The sequence below is a fragment of the Protomyctophum bolini genome, assembly GCF_963924005.1.
Source record: "Protomyctophum bolini genome assembly, chromosome: 17".
NCBI lineage: Eukaryota > Metazoa > Chordata > Actinopteri > Myctophiformes > Myctophidae > Protomyctophum > Protomyctophum bolini.
Genome location: NC_137878.1, coordinates 32,759,498 through 32,775,821, shown reverse-complemented (window position 1 = coordinate 32,775,821; position 16,324 = coordinate 32,759,498). Strand labels below are relative to the sequence as shown.

Here is a 16,324-nt window from a genome sequence, read left to right as displayed (position 1 = left end):
CTCAGACAGTGACACAAACTCACCAAACCCAATAAACTAGGCTTAAATAACTCAAATAGGCTAGACAACAAAGACATCACAGACGCAGTCAAATTCATGAAAGTACAGTCATTTACCAGATCTTGCATGCATCAGGAGCACATCAGGTATTGTATGGTGGGCAGCAAGGCAGGTATAGTTCTCACTCACTCCATCACTCGCTCACACACGCACGCACGCACACACACACACGCACACGCACACACACACACACACACACACACACACACACACACACACACACACACACACACACACACACACACACACACACACACACACACAGAGAGAGAGAGACTTAGATAAAAATCTAAATAGCCCTCATAAAATAAACTATAAAAGGCACACGTATGTAATTCCACATCAGTATGGCGAGATCAGCTGTGCTAAACCTGGAATTGGTCACTTAATCACCTCATTATGAGACCCATCAAGGCTACATTTAAAACTGAACATGTGCTCAACCAAACATTAATGACTTCTCCACTAGTCCCTCCCAACATTTTAGTGTAGTTGATGGGAAGCACCTGAGATGCCGGCTTACAGACGCAATTGGGTGCCAACTTGCGCATTGCACACAAGTAGGCCATGTAACCACGCATACCATGCATACCACTTTTGATCCAGCCGACCACGGAACAAGACACATAATCATGACTCTCATTCTCCTGTCTCAGAGAGAGAGAGAAAGAGAGCTGCATATCACGCTCTCTCTCGGAGGACGGACTCCATGCTTATCCGTAGTCGGGACCACCAGAGACTATGGACTATGTGGTCTATGTAGGCTGCTGCAGTCTATGCTAGTGATGCAACTCTCTCTATGGGTCCGGTGCGAGAGAGAGAGAAAGAGAGCTGCATATCACGCTCTCTCTCGGAGGACGGACTCCATGCTTATCCGTAGTCGGGACCACCAGAGACTATGGACTATGTGGTCTATGTGGGCTGCTGCAGTCTATGCTAGTGATGCAACTCTCTCTATGGGACCGGTGCGCACGTGCCTGTAAGTATGACAACATGACATCTCCATATTTGGGCAAGGTGCCAGATCACATAGTCCACTAGCAGTATAAATTGAATGTCTTATAAAGTGAATTCTCAAACGTTAAAACCTATAGCAGTGATGGTTGTGCAGGTCCGAGTGGAGTACTGTGGTAACTGAGGCTACGAGCCCCGCTATCGGGAGCTTGCTCGCCGGATCAGCGAGCATGTCCCCGATGCGGAGGTCACGGGCTTCGTGGGGAGGAGTAGCAGCTTCGAGGTACAGATCAACGGGCAGCTGATCTTCTCCAAGCTGGAGACGGCAGGCTTCCCGTATGAGGAGGCCATCAGGGAGGCCGTGCAGAGGGCACGTGACGGCCAACCGCTGACGAAGATCACAGAGAGTCGCTCTCTCTGCGCCATCATGTGAACTGGACCTTCAGAGGAGCCAGGAGGAACCTTGAAGACCTCCCCAAACGACCCCTCCAGAGGTCAGAAAGCCAGATAAATATGTCCATGAGAGAGCTGGTTCTCAACGCCAGGTTCAAGGACCACTCGAGGGGTCCCAGCTGGACCCTTATGGGTCTGTAACTCCCGATGTGGTGAACCAAATAGTTCCATTGGAGTTAAACATTGTCGATTGGGGTCCCAGTATATTGTTTAGTTCAGTGATTCTCCCAGGACACCCAGTTTGAAATACATCAGGCCCATGGAGCCCCATTTGATTGCATTTCTTATCTCTGGGGCCCCCCGGATATATGTTATATATTACAGTCCAATTGTGGAGCCCCTGGACGTTGAGAAGCAGCCCCTGGTTGGACGTGCCTCTTCACATGCTGTGTCAAAGAAGAGCTTTTATTGTGCCTTATTCTGTCTCCCCTCTGTGTTCCCATCGTGGTTCTTCAGGACATTTATGACTGCTGTAATGTAAAAAGAAGTAATGTTATGGCATGATGCCAAGTCTTGGAGATTCCCGAGGGATAAATTGATGGGGTGGCAGTGGCTCAGGGTTAGAGTGGCCAGATGGTAACCACGAGGTTCCCAGTTCGATCCCGGGCTCCCGCAGAGTTATATCGAAGTGTCCTTCGAAATATTATGAACCCCTAATTGCTCCCAATGAGCAGGTTGGTGCCTTGCATGGTTTCCTCCACCATCGGTGTATGAATGAATGTGTGTTTGAATGGGTGAATGTAATGTCACAATCTATGTAAAGCGATTGGATAAAAGCACTATCGTATATAAATGCACCATTTACCATTTTATAGATAGATTCCTTTATTATCCCGCCAGGTAAAATCAGTCGCCCAGAGGCGGCACAGTGGTTAACGGCCAATGACAAGATTCTTGTCATGATGTGTTTTCAGTGGTTTATGATAGAGGGCGATCTACCACAGCCTGTGAATGATCCCAGGATCAAGGAAGAAGAGTAGGCCTACACCCAGAAATCACATGATCACAACTTTTTTCCAGTCTTTTTTTCCCTGCTTTATGACATATGCCACATTCAACTGCCCATAACTATGGAACGGATTATCAGTCCCCCTCCCCGACTCTACAAGACTCTACTGCGTCTTTCAAAGCGACCGGCATCTGAATCGTTGTGAAGAATAATTCTACTATGAGTATGATTTTTCAAAGGTTAGTGAAAACGCCTGGAATGGCTGGAAAGGGCAGTTATAGACGATTTTTTAACTATATGGCAGCAAAACAAGGCAAAAGAAAAACAAAACAAAACAAGAAGCATCAACAATACAAAGCAGCAGTAAACAAACAAATAGTGTCCATTACAGTCAGTGTATAAGTGTCACCGTATCTCTCATAAATCGGTGCAGTGCATTTTTGTTTTGTTTTGGTGGGCGATAGCCCCTCCTATGTTCAGGTTTTAGTGTGCGTGTAAACACAAACTTTGTCCTAACACAAACATTGAATGCCTCTGTAGCCTCTGTAGACATTTTTAAAGCACAGCTGACCCTTGCTTTTAATTTATATTTTATTTATATGTTATTGTTTTCAAGGACCCCCAGTTTGATATGCAATGTCAATCTCTGCGACCCCCAACTACTATTGTAAAATATTTGAGTATTTTATTATTTTGTTCCCATAGTCATCCCATTGAGAAATATTCTGACACATGGAAGACCGTGCAGATTTGTTTCCCCAATCCGCACCCCTGCCAAGACAATACGTCAGGGGGAGCAGACAATGATACTCTGTTCAAGAACAATTTAACATGCCGACTCTAGCCACTGAGTCAAACAGCAAGGACTTTATCATGACGTTTATAACGATGACGTCATAATAAAGTTTATAAAAAGGGAGTTGGGAGCCCTTCTTTCTAAAGAAGATGGTCGCCGACAGCCCCATGTCAGCCAGTGACAGTGATCCGAGTACTTGGGCTGACCCTGAAACAGAGGACTCCGAGGCGGGTTCGTGCCCGGGCGGCGGGCGAAGCGAGGAGGTCGACCGGGAGACAAAAGCCAAGGCGCTGGTGTGGTGTCGTGACTTTCTGTCCGGTGCATGGAAGACCGTCACTGAGGCAGACTTCCAGATCGGCATGGTCACCGGCGGCCTCAGTAACCTGCTGTACATGTGCAGTTTGTCTGACCGTGTCCAGTCCGAGGGGGAGGAGCCTCGCAGTGTCCTACTGCGCCTCTACGGCTCCATCCTGCAGGGACAGGACGCCCTGGTGCTGGAGAGCGTGGCCTTCGCCATCCTGGCCGAGCGCACACTCGGCCCAAAGCTTTACGGCATCTTCCCTCAGGGGCGCCTGGAGCAGCACATACCCAACATCCGCATGCGCACAGAGCAGCTATCCGAGCCCGCCATCTCGGCCGAGATCGCCAGCAAGATGGCGCGCTTCCACGCCATAGTGATGCCCTTCAACAAGGAGCCCCAGTGGCTGTTTGAGACCATCGACGCGTACATGGACCAGACGCTGAAGCTGAGGTTCGAGCGCGAGGCGCAGGTGAAGAAGTACAACAAGCTCTTGAAGCTAGACTTGCCCGCAGAGCTGGGGAGACTCCGTGAGCTGCTGGCGTCCACCCCGTCCCCCGTGGTGTTCTGTCACAACGACGTTCACGAAGGCAACATTCTGTTCCTGGAAGGCCAGGGCCCGGCCTCGATGGAGAGGCTCATGCTCATAGACTTTGAGTACAGCAGCTACAACTACAGGGGCTACGACATTGGGAACCACTTCTGCGAGTGGATCTATGATTACTCGTGCGACCAGTGGCCTTTCTACCAGGCCAAGCAGGAGAACTATCCCACCAGAGAGCAGCAACTGCATTTCATTCGTAGTTATGTGGCGGAGCAGCGAGGATGCGCTGAGAACAGCACGCAGGAGGAGCAGACGCGCATCGAGGAGGAGATGGTCATCGAAGCCAACAGGTACGCGTTGGCGGCGCACTTCTTCTGGGGCCTGTGGTCTATCGTTCAGGCAAGGATATCCAAGATCATCGAGTTTGGATACCTGGACTACGCCGAGCGCCGCTTCACCGACTACTTCAGACTAAAAAAGCTCATTAGCTTAGATTCTACCTCTTAGCTGTCTGAATGTATACAGCCAGGGTATAGAGCGGTGTGTGTGTGTGTGTGTCTGTACTATACTCATTATGTGATGTCATGTGTCCTGGACATCCATGTCAGTAATGTGTATTCTCCCATAGCTTCAGGATTAGTAGAAGGGAGAAATACCTATAGGACAAGACAAGGAAGACTAGACTAGAACAACAACATTGTGTCTGGGTAGCTCAGTCGGTAGAGCTCCCGCCTTTGGAGTTTGGACCACAAGTTCATGGGTTCAATCTCAGCGTATGAGTAGCACGGCTTGGGTGTAGAAAGTCATGCGGGAAGTGCTGGGAGCTGATGGTTGGTGTGGCGCTCCACCTCAATAGAGAGGCTCCACCTCTCGCATGTCTTCGGCTGATACTGACAATAGGTAATTCCCGACCTACTTCTACCTACAAGAACTCAGTCACACTGTCATAACAGAAAGGAGTAGAAACTAAACAAATACACACATGCACACATTCATACACGCACGCACACTTGCACATGTTCACACGTCCACACACCATAACGCAACAAGTGAATCCAGGAGTCCTATACAGTATACTACAGTGAAAAGGTGGGTTTTTAAAAGGTCCGCTTCAATCCTTGTTTGTTCCACATGACAACCCTGCATGTAGCTGTAGCTGTGAAGTTAGCCTGCATGGTCCGGACTAGGCTAACAGCCATGGGGTTTAACTAATCATATTGCCTTCACTGTTCATTAAGCAGTCAATCTAATCACAGACAAATGTTTTTTCCACACTTATTCAATTAATATGTTGCCTTATAGAGCGCGCAAGTACTGCGATCGGCTGGGTATGTCGGTGTTGTCCACTGGCCAAAAAGGGACCACCATTCTCGATGATGTATATTGCAGTGCTGTCTCGGCACAAATTACCAGGGGGCATACTTCCCCCTATATGTATAACAAATGGTGCCTATTAACAAAGTGATGCTTGAAAAAGGCTACAAGTATAGGCTATACAATTATGCAGCAGCACCAACAAACAGCCAAATAAATAAATGTTGAGCATTATAATGTCTTCTGCATAATACCTTGTATTTATATTAACTATTCAATTAATTTGAACATACATATATTTACAATAATCATGGAGAACTTATAGATTTAACATTTGTAAAACATTAAAATATCGGTAGGGTACTACTGGCCAATCTGGATGCCATACGTGGCCTACTTGTGGGCAAGGCGCAAGTTGGCATCTCGAGAGTGCATTTCTAGTTTTTATTAGTCTGCATTAAAGTATACACATTGCTATTTAGGACTACTTGCTCTTATACAAAAGTTTCCGAGCTTGTAGATTGGCTACTTTTGGTGAATGTTCCCCCATCATACGTTTGTGGTTAGGAAGAATCAATAGCCTACATCCCGTTTATTTATTTATTTTTGGTTAAAATAAATACATTATAGCCTACTAACAACGGCTTAGAAGTGAAGTGCATACTCTAAGAGTGCTTCGAGCCGGGATCGAACCCACAACCCACACACAGTTCACCAGTCTGGCCAACAACCCCCTCACCAAAAATGTAGCTCCCTGCAGAGGAGAGAGTTATGGACAAATACATTTACAATATTAAGAATTCTGTTATATTTATTTAAGTTTAAATGTAGACTATATTTTTGGGGTACTTGGGGTACATTGTCTATAGAGTATTCTCTCTCTTTTATTACAGCAGAAGTGTTTTTCTTTAGAAGCTTACATCCTTGTAAGATCAGGAAATCTGTGCTCCACTAGTGTCTACTGGGGAACTGGTTAAAATGGGGAAGATGTGCACGCAAGGACTCCCAGGAATTTGTTGTGTTGTTTTAAACGTTTTACTTTATCACATCATGCCGTTTATATTTCTGACTAATAAAGTATCCAATCAATAAATCAATCAATCAATCAATCAAAACAGGAGTCTACCTGTCTCTCCAGCTCTTTAGTAAAAATAAAACACATTTTCAGGGGTTGGTGGGATACCAATGTTATCCAATCAGCTGACAGGTCAGGTAGGTTATTCCACAGATAAATAGGCCTCTGTGAGAATAGCCGATCGGCTCATCGCTATTTTCACAATTTCTACCTCTTGACAATTGTGCTAATGCCTGACCAATTTTGATAGGCTACTGTAACCTTTGGGTCGAGTCTTAAAATAATTATAAGAGTGCAGTACTAAAGACCAACAGTCGGGCGCAGCAATACGCCAGCAGGCGTCTATTCTTCCGGATGTTGGTCGCGGTCCTCATTCACCCGGAAATGTAGTTTCGCACCCGGATATGTAGTCTTTTTCTTCACATACGTTTGCACTGCTTTGCAGCAACATTGTGGCGGGTAAGAGAGCGATACGTTATTTATTTGGAACAATAAACAAACGTTTAAATTCAAACATGTTCAGTTGACGTCGCTGTGTCTTTGAAGCGACGCTTTGTTGATAAAAGCCGTCGGGTTTAGCGTGTCAGCTTAGCGTGTTAGCTTCATGTATGGAAATAATGAAACTTCTCCCCTGTAGCCTACACAGAGACATACATACAACAATACTGTATTGCATATTAGTACATGTTTACAAAACAACCTGTCCGTGTCCCATGTGTGTAGCCGTACGGTACACGTACTATTGTTTCAGTGCATGGTGGTGGACAAAGTATTAAGTAACGGCCGTACATTTACTTGAATAGCAATTTATTGCATATTTGTATGTCTTTAAATGTTTTGATGAATTGAAAATGTAGGACCCTGATGTAAACAAGTCTTTGTGCTTTGCTTTGTCTGGTTTTACACTCAGTTGTTTGAACTGTAGGCCTACCATTTTGCAAACTGTTAATACAATTTACAATCAATCGAAATCAATCAATAAATCAATGAATGTAGCATACAGGAAGAGTGGGCACCTCAGTGTAAAGTTTGCACTTTGCAAGCACACTGTAGAGTACAATGCAAGGTCTGCTAAACGGATGAAACCAAGAAAGCCTGTTTCCATTGGGGTCCTTTTGAACTCATCTGTAGAATACTTTACTTGAGAATGTGTATTATTTGGGTACTCCACAAATGATTGCCCCTTTGACTCCACTATTTCAGGAAGGTGTCACAATGGAAACAATTAGCCCTCTGGGCTTTTTGTGTTATCCTTTTATCATTGTAAAATCGTTCCACTGTACTATTTGCAAACTGTTTTAAATAATTAAATCAATCAGTCAAGAGAAAATATACCGCCATTGCACCGGGTACATTGATTATGACTTCAAAAATAGTGAAAATAGCAGATCTACATGCTCATGCGACACATTGTGAGCTTGTCTGGTGACATCTGGTCATTCTGGTGTACATGTGATAGAGCTGTAGCGGTTATTTGTGCCCTAGTGTAAACAAGGTTCCAGTATCTCATGTTTTGAGGGGAATACATTTCTAGTTTTTCAGTGTTGATTGATTGAAATATTTATTAACAGTTTGCAGAATTACAGTGCAGTTCAAGCACAAACTCAATATAAAGACTGTTAACTGTGAGTGGACGACCCAATTAAGCATTACACCATGTTCAATTCATCAAAGCATTTAGAGACGTACAAATAGACACTTCTATATAGTCAAAGAACAGAACAGGAATTCATCATAAAGGAGGTAAAAAGGGAAAAGAAACATATACAGTGAGGGGGAAAGACGGTGGGGGGGGGGATTCAAATTTTAGGAGTCAAGGGATTCGCATGTCTTAATGACTGTTGGTAGGGCGTTCCACATTTTGGTGGCATAGGAGTGAAAATAATTTAGTCCCTTGTTTGTGCCGAATCTGGGTTGTACATGGTTCGTTGCACTCCCTCTGGTGTTGTGGGTGTGGACTTTGTTAACATTAAGGAAGTATCTAGACAGGTACATATCTTGGTGTTGTATCGAATCTTGTGGACCAGACCCATTGCAAGTCAAGCAAGATGCTGTACTCTGTCGTCGACCCTAAGCCATTCCAGCCTGTCAAAGTGGGCAGGAGTGAGGTGGGTTCGGGGGGTGAGGCCAAGTAGGAGCCTGACCAGTTTGTTTTGGGAAGTCTGGAGCCTAGTTTTAAGGGCCTTTGAGGTGCTGTGGTACCAGGATGTGCATGCATAGTCAAAGAAACCTTGTACGAGGTTTCCTGTTAAGGTCTTCAAGGTGTTTTTGTTGACCAGTGAGGAGATAATAAGACACATATCACAGCACAACCCGACAGCTCATTAGACACAAAGGAAAATAAGTCACAGCACTCACGTGTCAAACTTTTGGCTGCAGTTTTCTTCCCAGTCCAGAGGAAGGCGATTTAAGATGTTTACTGTGATCACTCAGTAAACATCCACATACAGTATACTATATATACACAGTATGTTATGTGCAAGCGACTCCCAAACCATGGGAATGGGAAACGCTTACATGTTGTTTATATATATACACAAATAAGTTAACTATACTTTCAGCCTGTCCCTCTCTAGTATCATGTCTCTCCGTCTCCCTCTAGTATGATCCTTAAGAGGCAGCAGACCCCAGTCCACTCTGCGACCGTGTGACCGTCTTATGCTGAGAGCTGTAGCCATGGTCTTTTTCACATCTATGCATGTACTACTGTAACATTATGTACTGTAGTGTATACTGCTGTGACAGCTGAATTTCACTATGTATGTTTCAAATGTTTTATTCGATTTATTCATAGAATGGATAGTCATTTTGAGAATCCAACATGTAGCGATGAATGGATCGGTATAACGTTTCCAGCCATGGTGAGACTACATGCGGTTATCTGACCTGTACTGTTCGACAGATTCGAGAGAACACCTAACAGTTACCATGTTAGTTCAGCACGTGATGCTTGTATTAGCTGTTGTATAGTGACGTGTTCCGGTTCAAAATCAGTTTGCGATTGTATTATCCAAGTATTTTGATGAGATGAGTTATACTTTATTAATCGCAGAAGGGAAATTGACAGCAGCATGTGATACAATAAATAATCTACCAGACAAATGGAAACACATCAGACAGACAGACAGACAGACAGACAGACAGACTTTGGACATAAACACACAAGACCAGACCATGCAGGGCCGACACGGAACCATAATGCTTTGAGAGAGACAGAGCTTTCTGTTTCATCACTTCCAATTTCACTTGTTTATCCTGTCTCTCTCTGAGTGGTATCCTTCTATTCAGGGGTTTGGGTAGGTGGAGTTTGCTTTGAGGTTGCCCGAAACGTTTGTTGGGCAGGTGGAGTTTGCTTTGATAGTTTGCGTTCCCCAAGCAATTTAACCACTTTATCCACTTATATGTTGGACATTCAAAAATAGCAGTTCTACAAGCTCACAGTGCATGACTTTGTGCAAGCTTTTTGAAATGTTTTGAAAAATATCAAACATGTTTGGAAAAGTTTGAATATCTTTTTATTTGTTTTACACCAATCCTCTCTATTTGGGGTCCACATAGGAGCAGTGGAGAGTTGCAGTTCCAGTGTCCACTGTCCAGGCCATGTCGCGGCATCATGAGCAGTGCCAGAAAACGTCTCAGGGTCGACATGTCCGCACCTCCGGTGCTTCCTGGACACCAGGAAGTCAACACGTCCAAACCTGCTGCACTGCTTCCTGTACACGAGGAAGAGGAGTTTCTACTGGTGGAGGAAGATACCACCGACTCCAGTCTGGTTATTACTATGGGTAGGTACAATTACAATTGACACTTTATGCAAATGGCTCTTCAACAGGGCGCCCCTGGAGTTGCTACAAGGGGGGGGGCGCCAAATCTTTGTGTGATAAGACCCTTTTACACGTTTTAATAGCAGGGACCTTTTGCCGAAAATAGCCAATCTACAAGCTCAGCCTGTCGCAGCACGACATGTTTTCTGTGACTAGTTTTGGTGTACTGGGTAAAAAGAGCCAGAGTACAGAGCCACGGGTCATAACCTAATAAATTAGCTTGAAAGTACTCAAGTTTTTTCATGGACTAGAGGGGTGGATTCAAACTAGTGTTGACGGTGGCTCCCTATTGGTTCACCAACCTATGTGCCCGCCTGTAGCCAATGCTTGACCATTGTTTGTAGTATAGTCTGTTGTTTACGTTTGGCATAGTAATGGTCTTATTATTCGTTTTTCTTTATTTTAATTTTAGAGGTATTAAAAAGGTTTAAAGTGTTACTTTAGAAATGTGCAGATAATAGATACCCTGCATACACTTATACTATATGTTGGTTTGTTTACTATTGCCTAATGCTTTACTAATGCTTTACTCCAAGACAAATATCTCACATGGGATACAAATCAAGTGAACCTTGACCTTGAGTACTACCACTCCACTGCTACTATTATTACTATTATTACTGCTTTTCATGATAACAGATCTATATCAAAACAGACATTGACAGATATAAAGATGTTGTATAATACTATACAGTTTATTGTGTATGTGTGTGTGTGTGTGTGTGTGTGTGTGTGTGTGTGTGTGTGTGTGTGTGTGTGTGTTTCAGAGGAGAGCGTGCCAGAGGCGAGGGGCAGGAGGAGAGGAGGAGTGCGGAGGAAGAGGATGAAGTTGGACGACTCTGAGGAGGAAGGGGCGGGAGTAGAGCTGGAGATTGACAGGCTGCTGGACCAATCACTGGAGAACAAGTCTAGACAACACAACCTGACCACGGTCAATGTCCGAAACATCCTGCACGTGAGTCAACTTCATCTAAGTAACTAAGTACATTTACTCCAGTACTGTACTTAAGTACCATTTTGAGGTACAGTAGCTTCACTGTCTTGAGACAACTTGTTGTGATTTGACACTATAATAAAATTTAATTGAATTGAAAAATGCACTTTACCTGAGTATTTTCTTATATGTTTTGTTACTTCATACTTGTAACTTTAGTTACTTTGTAGATTTAGATTATTATTACAAAACATAGGAGGACGGTTTCTGAACTGCCCACAGCCCTCCTATGAGACACAGACCGAGGCGAAAGAAATGTCATGATTATTAGCGAGGACCTATTATATGAAGATAGGTTGAAAAGTGGTGAAGTGGTCCTTTAACCACTTAATAGGGAATATTTTAGGTTGAAAATGATTCTTTTTAAAGATAAAAAAAAAGAAAAAGAAAGAAACAACAAAAAATATTTTGTGACCTTTGCCCTACAGGAAGTGATCACTAACGAGCATGTGGTGGCCATGATGAAAGCTGCCATTAATGAGACCGAAGCTGTCCCTCCTCCGTTTGTAAGTCTGTCTTGTCTGTTATCAGAACATCATTGTACTAAATCAGGTCGTATGAAGATCGTAATAGACCATAACATAAAACATATCAAGACCGTCTAAGAATAGCAGACCTAGGTTTGCTCTTCTGTGAGACACACATGAAATCTGTGATTTAGGCGCAGTTGACTTCTGACTTTTACAGTATATGTCTGTCGGCAGGAGCCAAAGATGACTCGTTCTCGTATGAAGGAGGTCGTCCAGAAAGGAGAGGTGAGTGGAAATGTTCCAAGGACCATATTCAGCATTCACAAACAGAATATAAATGATAACCGACTGTCACGCTGTCTATCTGTCTGTCTCTCTCAGGTGCTTGAGCTTCCAGTGTGGAACATATCTCCTGTTAGGAAGAGTTCTGAAGTCAAGGTACTGTATTCTTCATCACCTGCCTCTGTCCGTATGTCCGTCTCTCTCCTTCTGTCTGTCCATCCGTCTGTCTGTCCAGAGTTTGAAATAGGGGGACATTTGATGTAACTGAAAAAGAGATCTTGATTTTGCGCACTGTAATAATAATAATACATTTAATTTGTAACGCACTTAATATTGGAACCTAGCCTGGGAAGCATGCCATTTCCGGGTTTATAATCCGGTCGGGAGTGGATGGTAATTTACGTCATGTTGCAGTCACTGGTTTGTAGTCATTAGGCAGGAAACCACAAACCGGAATCAGAAATACCCCAAATTCCCCATAATTTTAGGGCCTACCCAATAAAAGCCTTAATGCGGCGTATGAATGTGTCACGTTGTGTACTTGTTTGTTTGGTATAACCATATTTTATTCTAACTCGTAGCGACTGGCGAGACTAAAAACAAACAGGTAAAAGGGGGGACCAAAAGAAAGTGTCAACGGAAGAAAATAGAACCACTAACCGGAATAAGTGTTTATTTTTTAGATTTTACGATCCGGTCTAGACCGGGTCACATGGGCGATTTAGAAACACAGACCAGGCTTTCCTCCGAGGTGGAACGTCTGGTGACGCACGGTTAATTGGAACCACTCTCAAAGTGCTACATTGCAACGGGAAAAAACTGTGAAATTAAAGCAATTCAGATCTCAGCTAAGAAAAAGTAAAAAGCACACAAGGCATCAATAAGTCCATCTAGGCCAGTGGTTTTCAACCTTTTTCATATCAAGGCCCATTAATAATAATAATAATAATAATAATAAAACTTTATTTGTATAGCACCTTTCATGACATGAAATGCAGCTCAAAGTGCTTTACAGAAAAATGGAGGATAAAAGAAAAGCAAGGCAACAACATTAAAAACAAGCAGTAATGCAATACAGTGAGGACATGAATAACAAAAAAATAAAATAAAAGATCAATTAAAAGCAATGTTGTAGAAGTGGGTCTTGAGCTGAGCTTTAAAAATGTCTACAGAGGCTGCCTGACGAAGGTACAGTGGGAGCTTGTTCCATGCCGACGGCCCGTAGAAGCAAAAAGCTGTTATTAGTTATTCTGCATTTAAACCGTTTGATTGCAGACCCAAAACTTAATAATATTTTGTTGTCGTTGGATACGATTCTGTCCACAATTCCATGATGTATTGATGTGGTACCATAGGAGAGATCAAGGAAGAGGAAGAACATCCACATGTAGAGCTCCAAAACTTACTTTATTTGAAGGCAACAAATTGCAATTTGTTGCCTTAAAATGTTACGCGCTCAAGAGTTCAAAACATCATTTAGCTGGGGACCACCTGGAATCCCCCCAAGGACCACTGGTTGAAAACCACTGATCTAGGCAAAACCCTTGTTAAAATAGAGGTTTTTAGTCACTGTCTGGAACTTGCAAAAAGATTTATGTAAATGCACTGTAGATTGTTGTGAAGCGTCATGTTCCAGCTAGAGAAACTACGGCTGAATTAATTTGATTTCTATCTTCTAATTCAACTCATTATTCACAACTGAACGTCATAGTCTTCAGAAATGAAGGGTTATTATTTACACGTGTGGTGCGCGCATGTGTGTTTGTTTCCTGGAAAATACAGAAATTAAAAGTACAAAAGTGCATAATCTTTCTCCAGAACACACTTGTAACAATACCTGTTAAATCCAGTAGGTGGCAGTGTAGGATCACTGATAACAAAGTAGAGCATGGAGCCAGACAGAGACTGGTTGCAATGTAGCCTGGCCCGGCCATACAGATCTGAAAACAAAATGCCTGTGGTCTCCGAGGCTAGTCGCAATCTGACCAGATATATAAAAAGCAGTGGTTCTCAAAGTTGTTCAGGTCAAGGACCACCAAATCGATATGTATTTGGCCACAGACCCCACATCTAAAAATCATTTGTCAGGTACCCCCATAAGAGAAGATTTGTGTTTAGAACATATTCAAAATTATTCAAAATGTTCCTATACTCAGGCTCAGTTTGTTGACATTCCTCTGGCTGATGAAGACTCTTCTGACGAAGAATATCGACCAGAAGACGAGGATGAAGATGAGACGGCTGAAGACGTAAGAAAATAAAATGATCTAATATAGCCAATGAATAATGAGAAGACAATGATGAAACACATAACGTAACACAACAAATCATATAATTTAATGTGTTTTATTGTCTTCATTATTTAATCTGTTGTCTGAATAATTAGATGAAAATTACATTGACAAGAAATCAGAATAGCCTGGCCCAGCCTAGATGTCTAGATGGTGGCGGAGTCAAATTTGCCGGCGAAAACAGCCGGTGGATCCCACTGGTTCACCGATCTGTGTGCCCGCCTCCCCTCCCTGGTAGAACACAGTTTGGAGCAACGCCCCTCTGCACTGTTCTTGGTTAGCGAAATACAAGATTTACTCCCACTCTTATGCCACATTTCCTGGCTCGTTTGCCCAGGCTTCTTCTTTTTTTTAAACAAACAAAATGCCTGCAGTGCCCGAGGCTAACTCCGTTGTTGATTGAGAACCAAGTGGACTTCTTCTTGCTGTTGACACGCACATATAAAACCTTATTTATATAGAACTGCTGTACAGAAAGTTAAAATCCAAATACACTGTAAAGCTAAAACATAGACACACCAGAAAGACACAGTAAAATAGAACACACACAGTGACACAACAAAGCAAAAAAACCCATAGAACTCTGTGTTTGAATGTACTTTTATTCACGATATAAAATGAATGTGTTAAAATGTTTGTTCTCGCACACACACACACACACACACACACACACACATATTGTTTTACTTTTCTGTATGTAGACGTTTCTGGAGAGCGATGTCGAGAGTACAGCTTCTTCTCCAAGAGGAAGGCGAGTTAACAGACCAGAAGAAGACAGCACCAGTCCCTGGCAGGTAGAAAAAACACACACACACACACACACACACACACACACACACACACACACACACACACACACACAGGTCCTTGAAATCAAAACATTTGAGAACCAACCCGGTTCTCAAATGTTAGGTGGTCACCCAGCTGATGGCTGCTCAGGTGGTCATATTAAGTGTTCAAAGGGGAGCAGTTATGGGTGAAGCGTCTTGCTCAGGGGACACCTCTGCCCATAGCCGAGGCCGGGAATTGAACCTGAAATGTTATGTTACCCAGGCGAACTCTCAACGATAAGATACAAACAGCTTGAGAGCTTATTTCCATTGTGGTCCTTTTACTGTATTCTTATCTGTCTGTCTGTCTGTCCTTTATCCAGAGTTCTCGGAAGAAGTCAAGGTGTTTTCGGGCGGGGCATGCCTCTATGGGCCCGCCCCCTCCTCCCAAGGACCCGCCATCCAGATCGGCGAATGACAGCTCCTTTCTGGAGGAACTCAATGCTGTGGAGGAAGAATTGTCAGTGTGTGTGAAACCTTACCAGGTACACACACACACACACACACACACGCACGCACACATGTTAATTTACGAAAATCACACCCGTCTGAACTGAGCGGTGCAACTATACTTTTATTGCGATAGGTACTGTACTGTACTGTTTCTTTTGTTAGTTATAAAAATATACTTTTATTGTTATAGTGCTCAGTGTGAATGGGCCTGTAGGCTGCTCAACAGTGCCACTTTAGGTCACCCAGTGGTATTGCAGATGTTTATACCCCAGACAGACAGACATACAGTAGTATAGACACATAGGGACACACAAAGCCAATCGTTGGAGCGTTGTGCACCGCTCAAAAATCACAACAGCTTAAGAATCGGCCTCGGTCTAAAATAAATGGGTTAAATGTGTATTTTGTGTGTGTTTGTACTTGTGCTTGTATATATTTGTGTGTGTGTTCTGTGCTTGCGTGCGCGCAGCCTCTCTCTGTAGACGAGGACGTCAGTCTGGTGGCGTTTAGAACTCGCTCCAAGCGGCCGCTGACAGACGTCCCGCTGGGCCTCCTGGAGGCGGAGCTTCAAGCGCCTGACATCACCCCCGACATGTACGACTATGGCCTCGGCCAGGAGGACAGGGAATGGACTGATTGGCTGAGAGGACTGATCCTCGGGGATGAAGGTGAGGGTTCATTTGTCCCCCACATGTTTCACATTGCTTTCAAACTTTCAATTATTATTTCAAATGGCT

At 43.6% G+C, this 16,324-nt stretch overlaps 2 protein-coding genes and 1 pseudogene across 3 annotated transcripts in view; all 3 read left to right on the top strand.

Annotated features, from left to right (window-relative positions):
- Window positions 1–1,159: 1,159 nt before the first annotated feature.
- On the top strand, window positions 1,160–1,447 carry LOC308331728 (migration and invasion enhancer 1-like; annotated as a pseudogene). Its single transcript has one exon. The product of its transcript is annotated as a migration and invasion enhancer 1-like (transcript).
- Window positions 1,448–3,361: 1,914 nt separating this feature from the next.
- Window positions 3,362–4,561, top strand: LOC308331727 (choline kinase alpha-like; the record flags this gene model as incomplete). The annotated part of the gene is made up of 1 exon (XM_080787219.1): window positions 3,362–4,561. One exon carries the CDS (start codon window positions 3,362–3,364, stop codon window positions 4,559–4,561), a length of 1,200 nt encoding a protein of 399 aa, XP_080643345.1.
- Window positions 4,562–6,861: 2,300 nt separating this feature from the next.
- The window catches only part of gon4la (gon-4 like a), a 32,891-nt gene continuing 23,428 nt past the window's right edge, over window positions 6,862–16,324 (top strand). Inside the window, exons 1-10 of the mRNA XM_080786900.1 lie at window positions 6,862–6,902; window positions 10,002–10,228; window positions 11,035–11,222; window positions 11,690–11,767; window positions 11,966–12,016; window positions 12,113–12,169; window positions 14,170–14,262; window positions 15,006–15,098; window positions 15,458–15,619; window positions 16,057–16,255. Of these exons, the coding sequence (XP_080643026.1) occupies window positions 10,057–10,228; window positions 11,035–11,222; window positions 11,690–11,767; window positions 11,966–12,016; window positions 12,113–12,169; window positions 14,170–14,262; window positions 15,006–15,098; window positions 15,458–15,619; window positions 16,057–16,255 (1,093 nt within the window). The 5' untranslated portion in view covers window positions 6,862–6,902; window positions 10,002–10,056. The remainder of the gene's footprint in view (window positions 6,903–10,001; window positions 10,229–11,034; window positions 11,223–11,689; window positions 11,768–11,965; window positions 12,017–12,112; window positions 12,170–14,169; window positions 14,263–15,005; window positions 15,099–15,457; window positions 15,620–16,056; window positions 16,256–16,324) is intronic.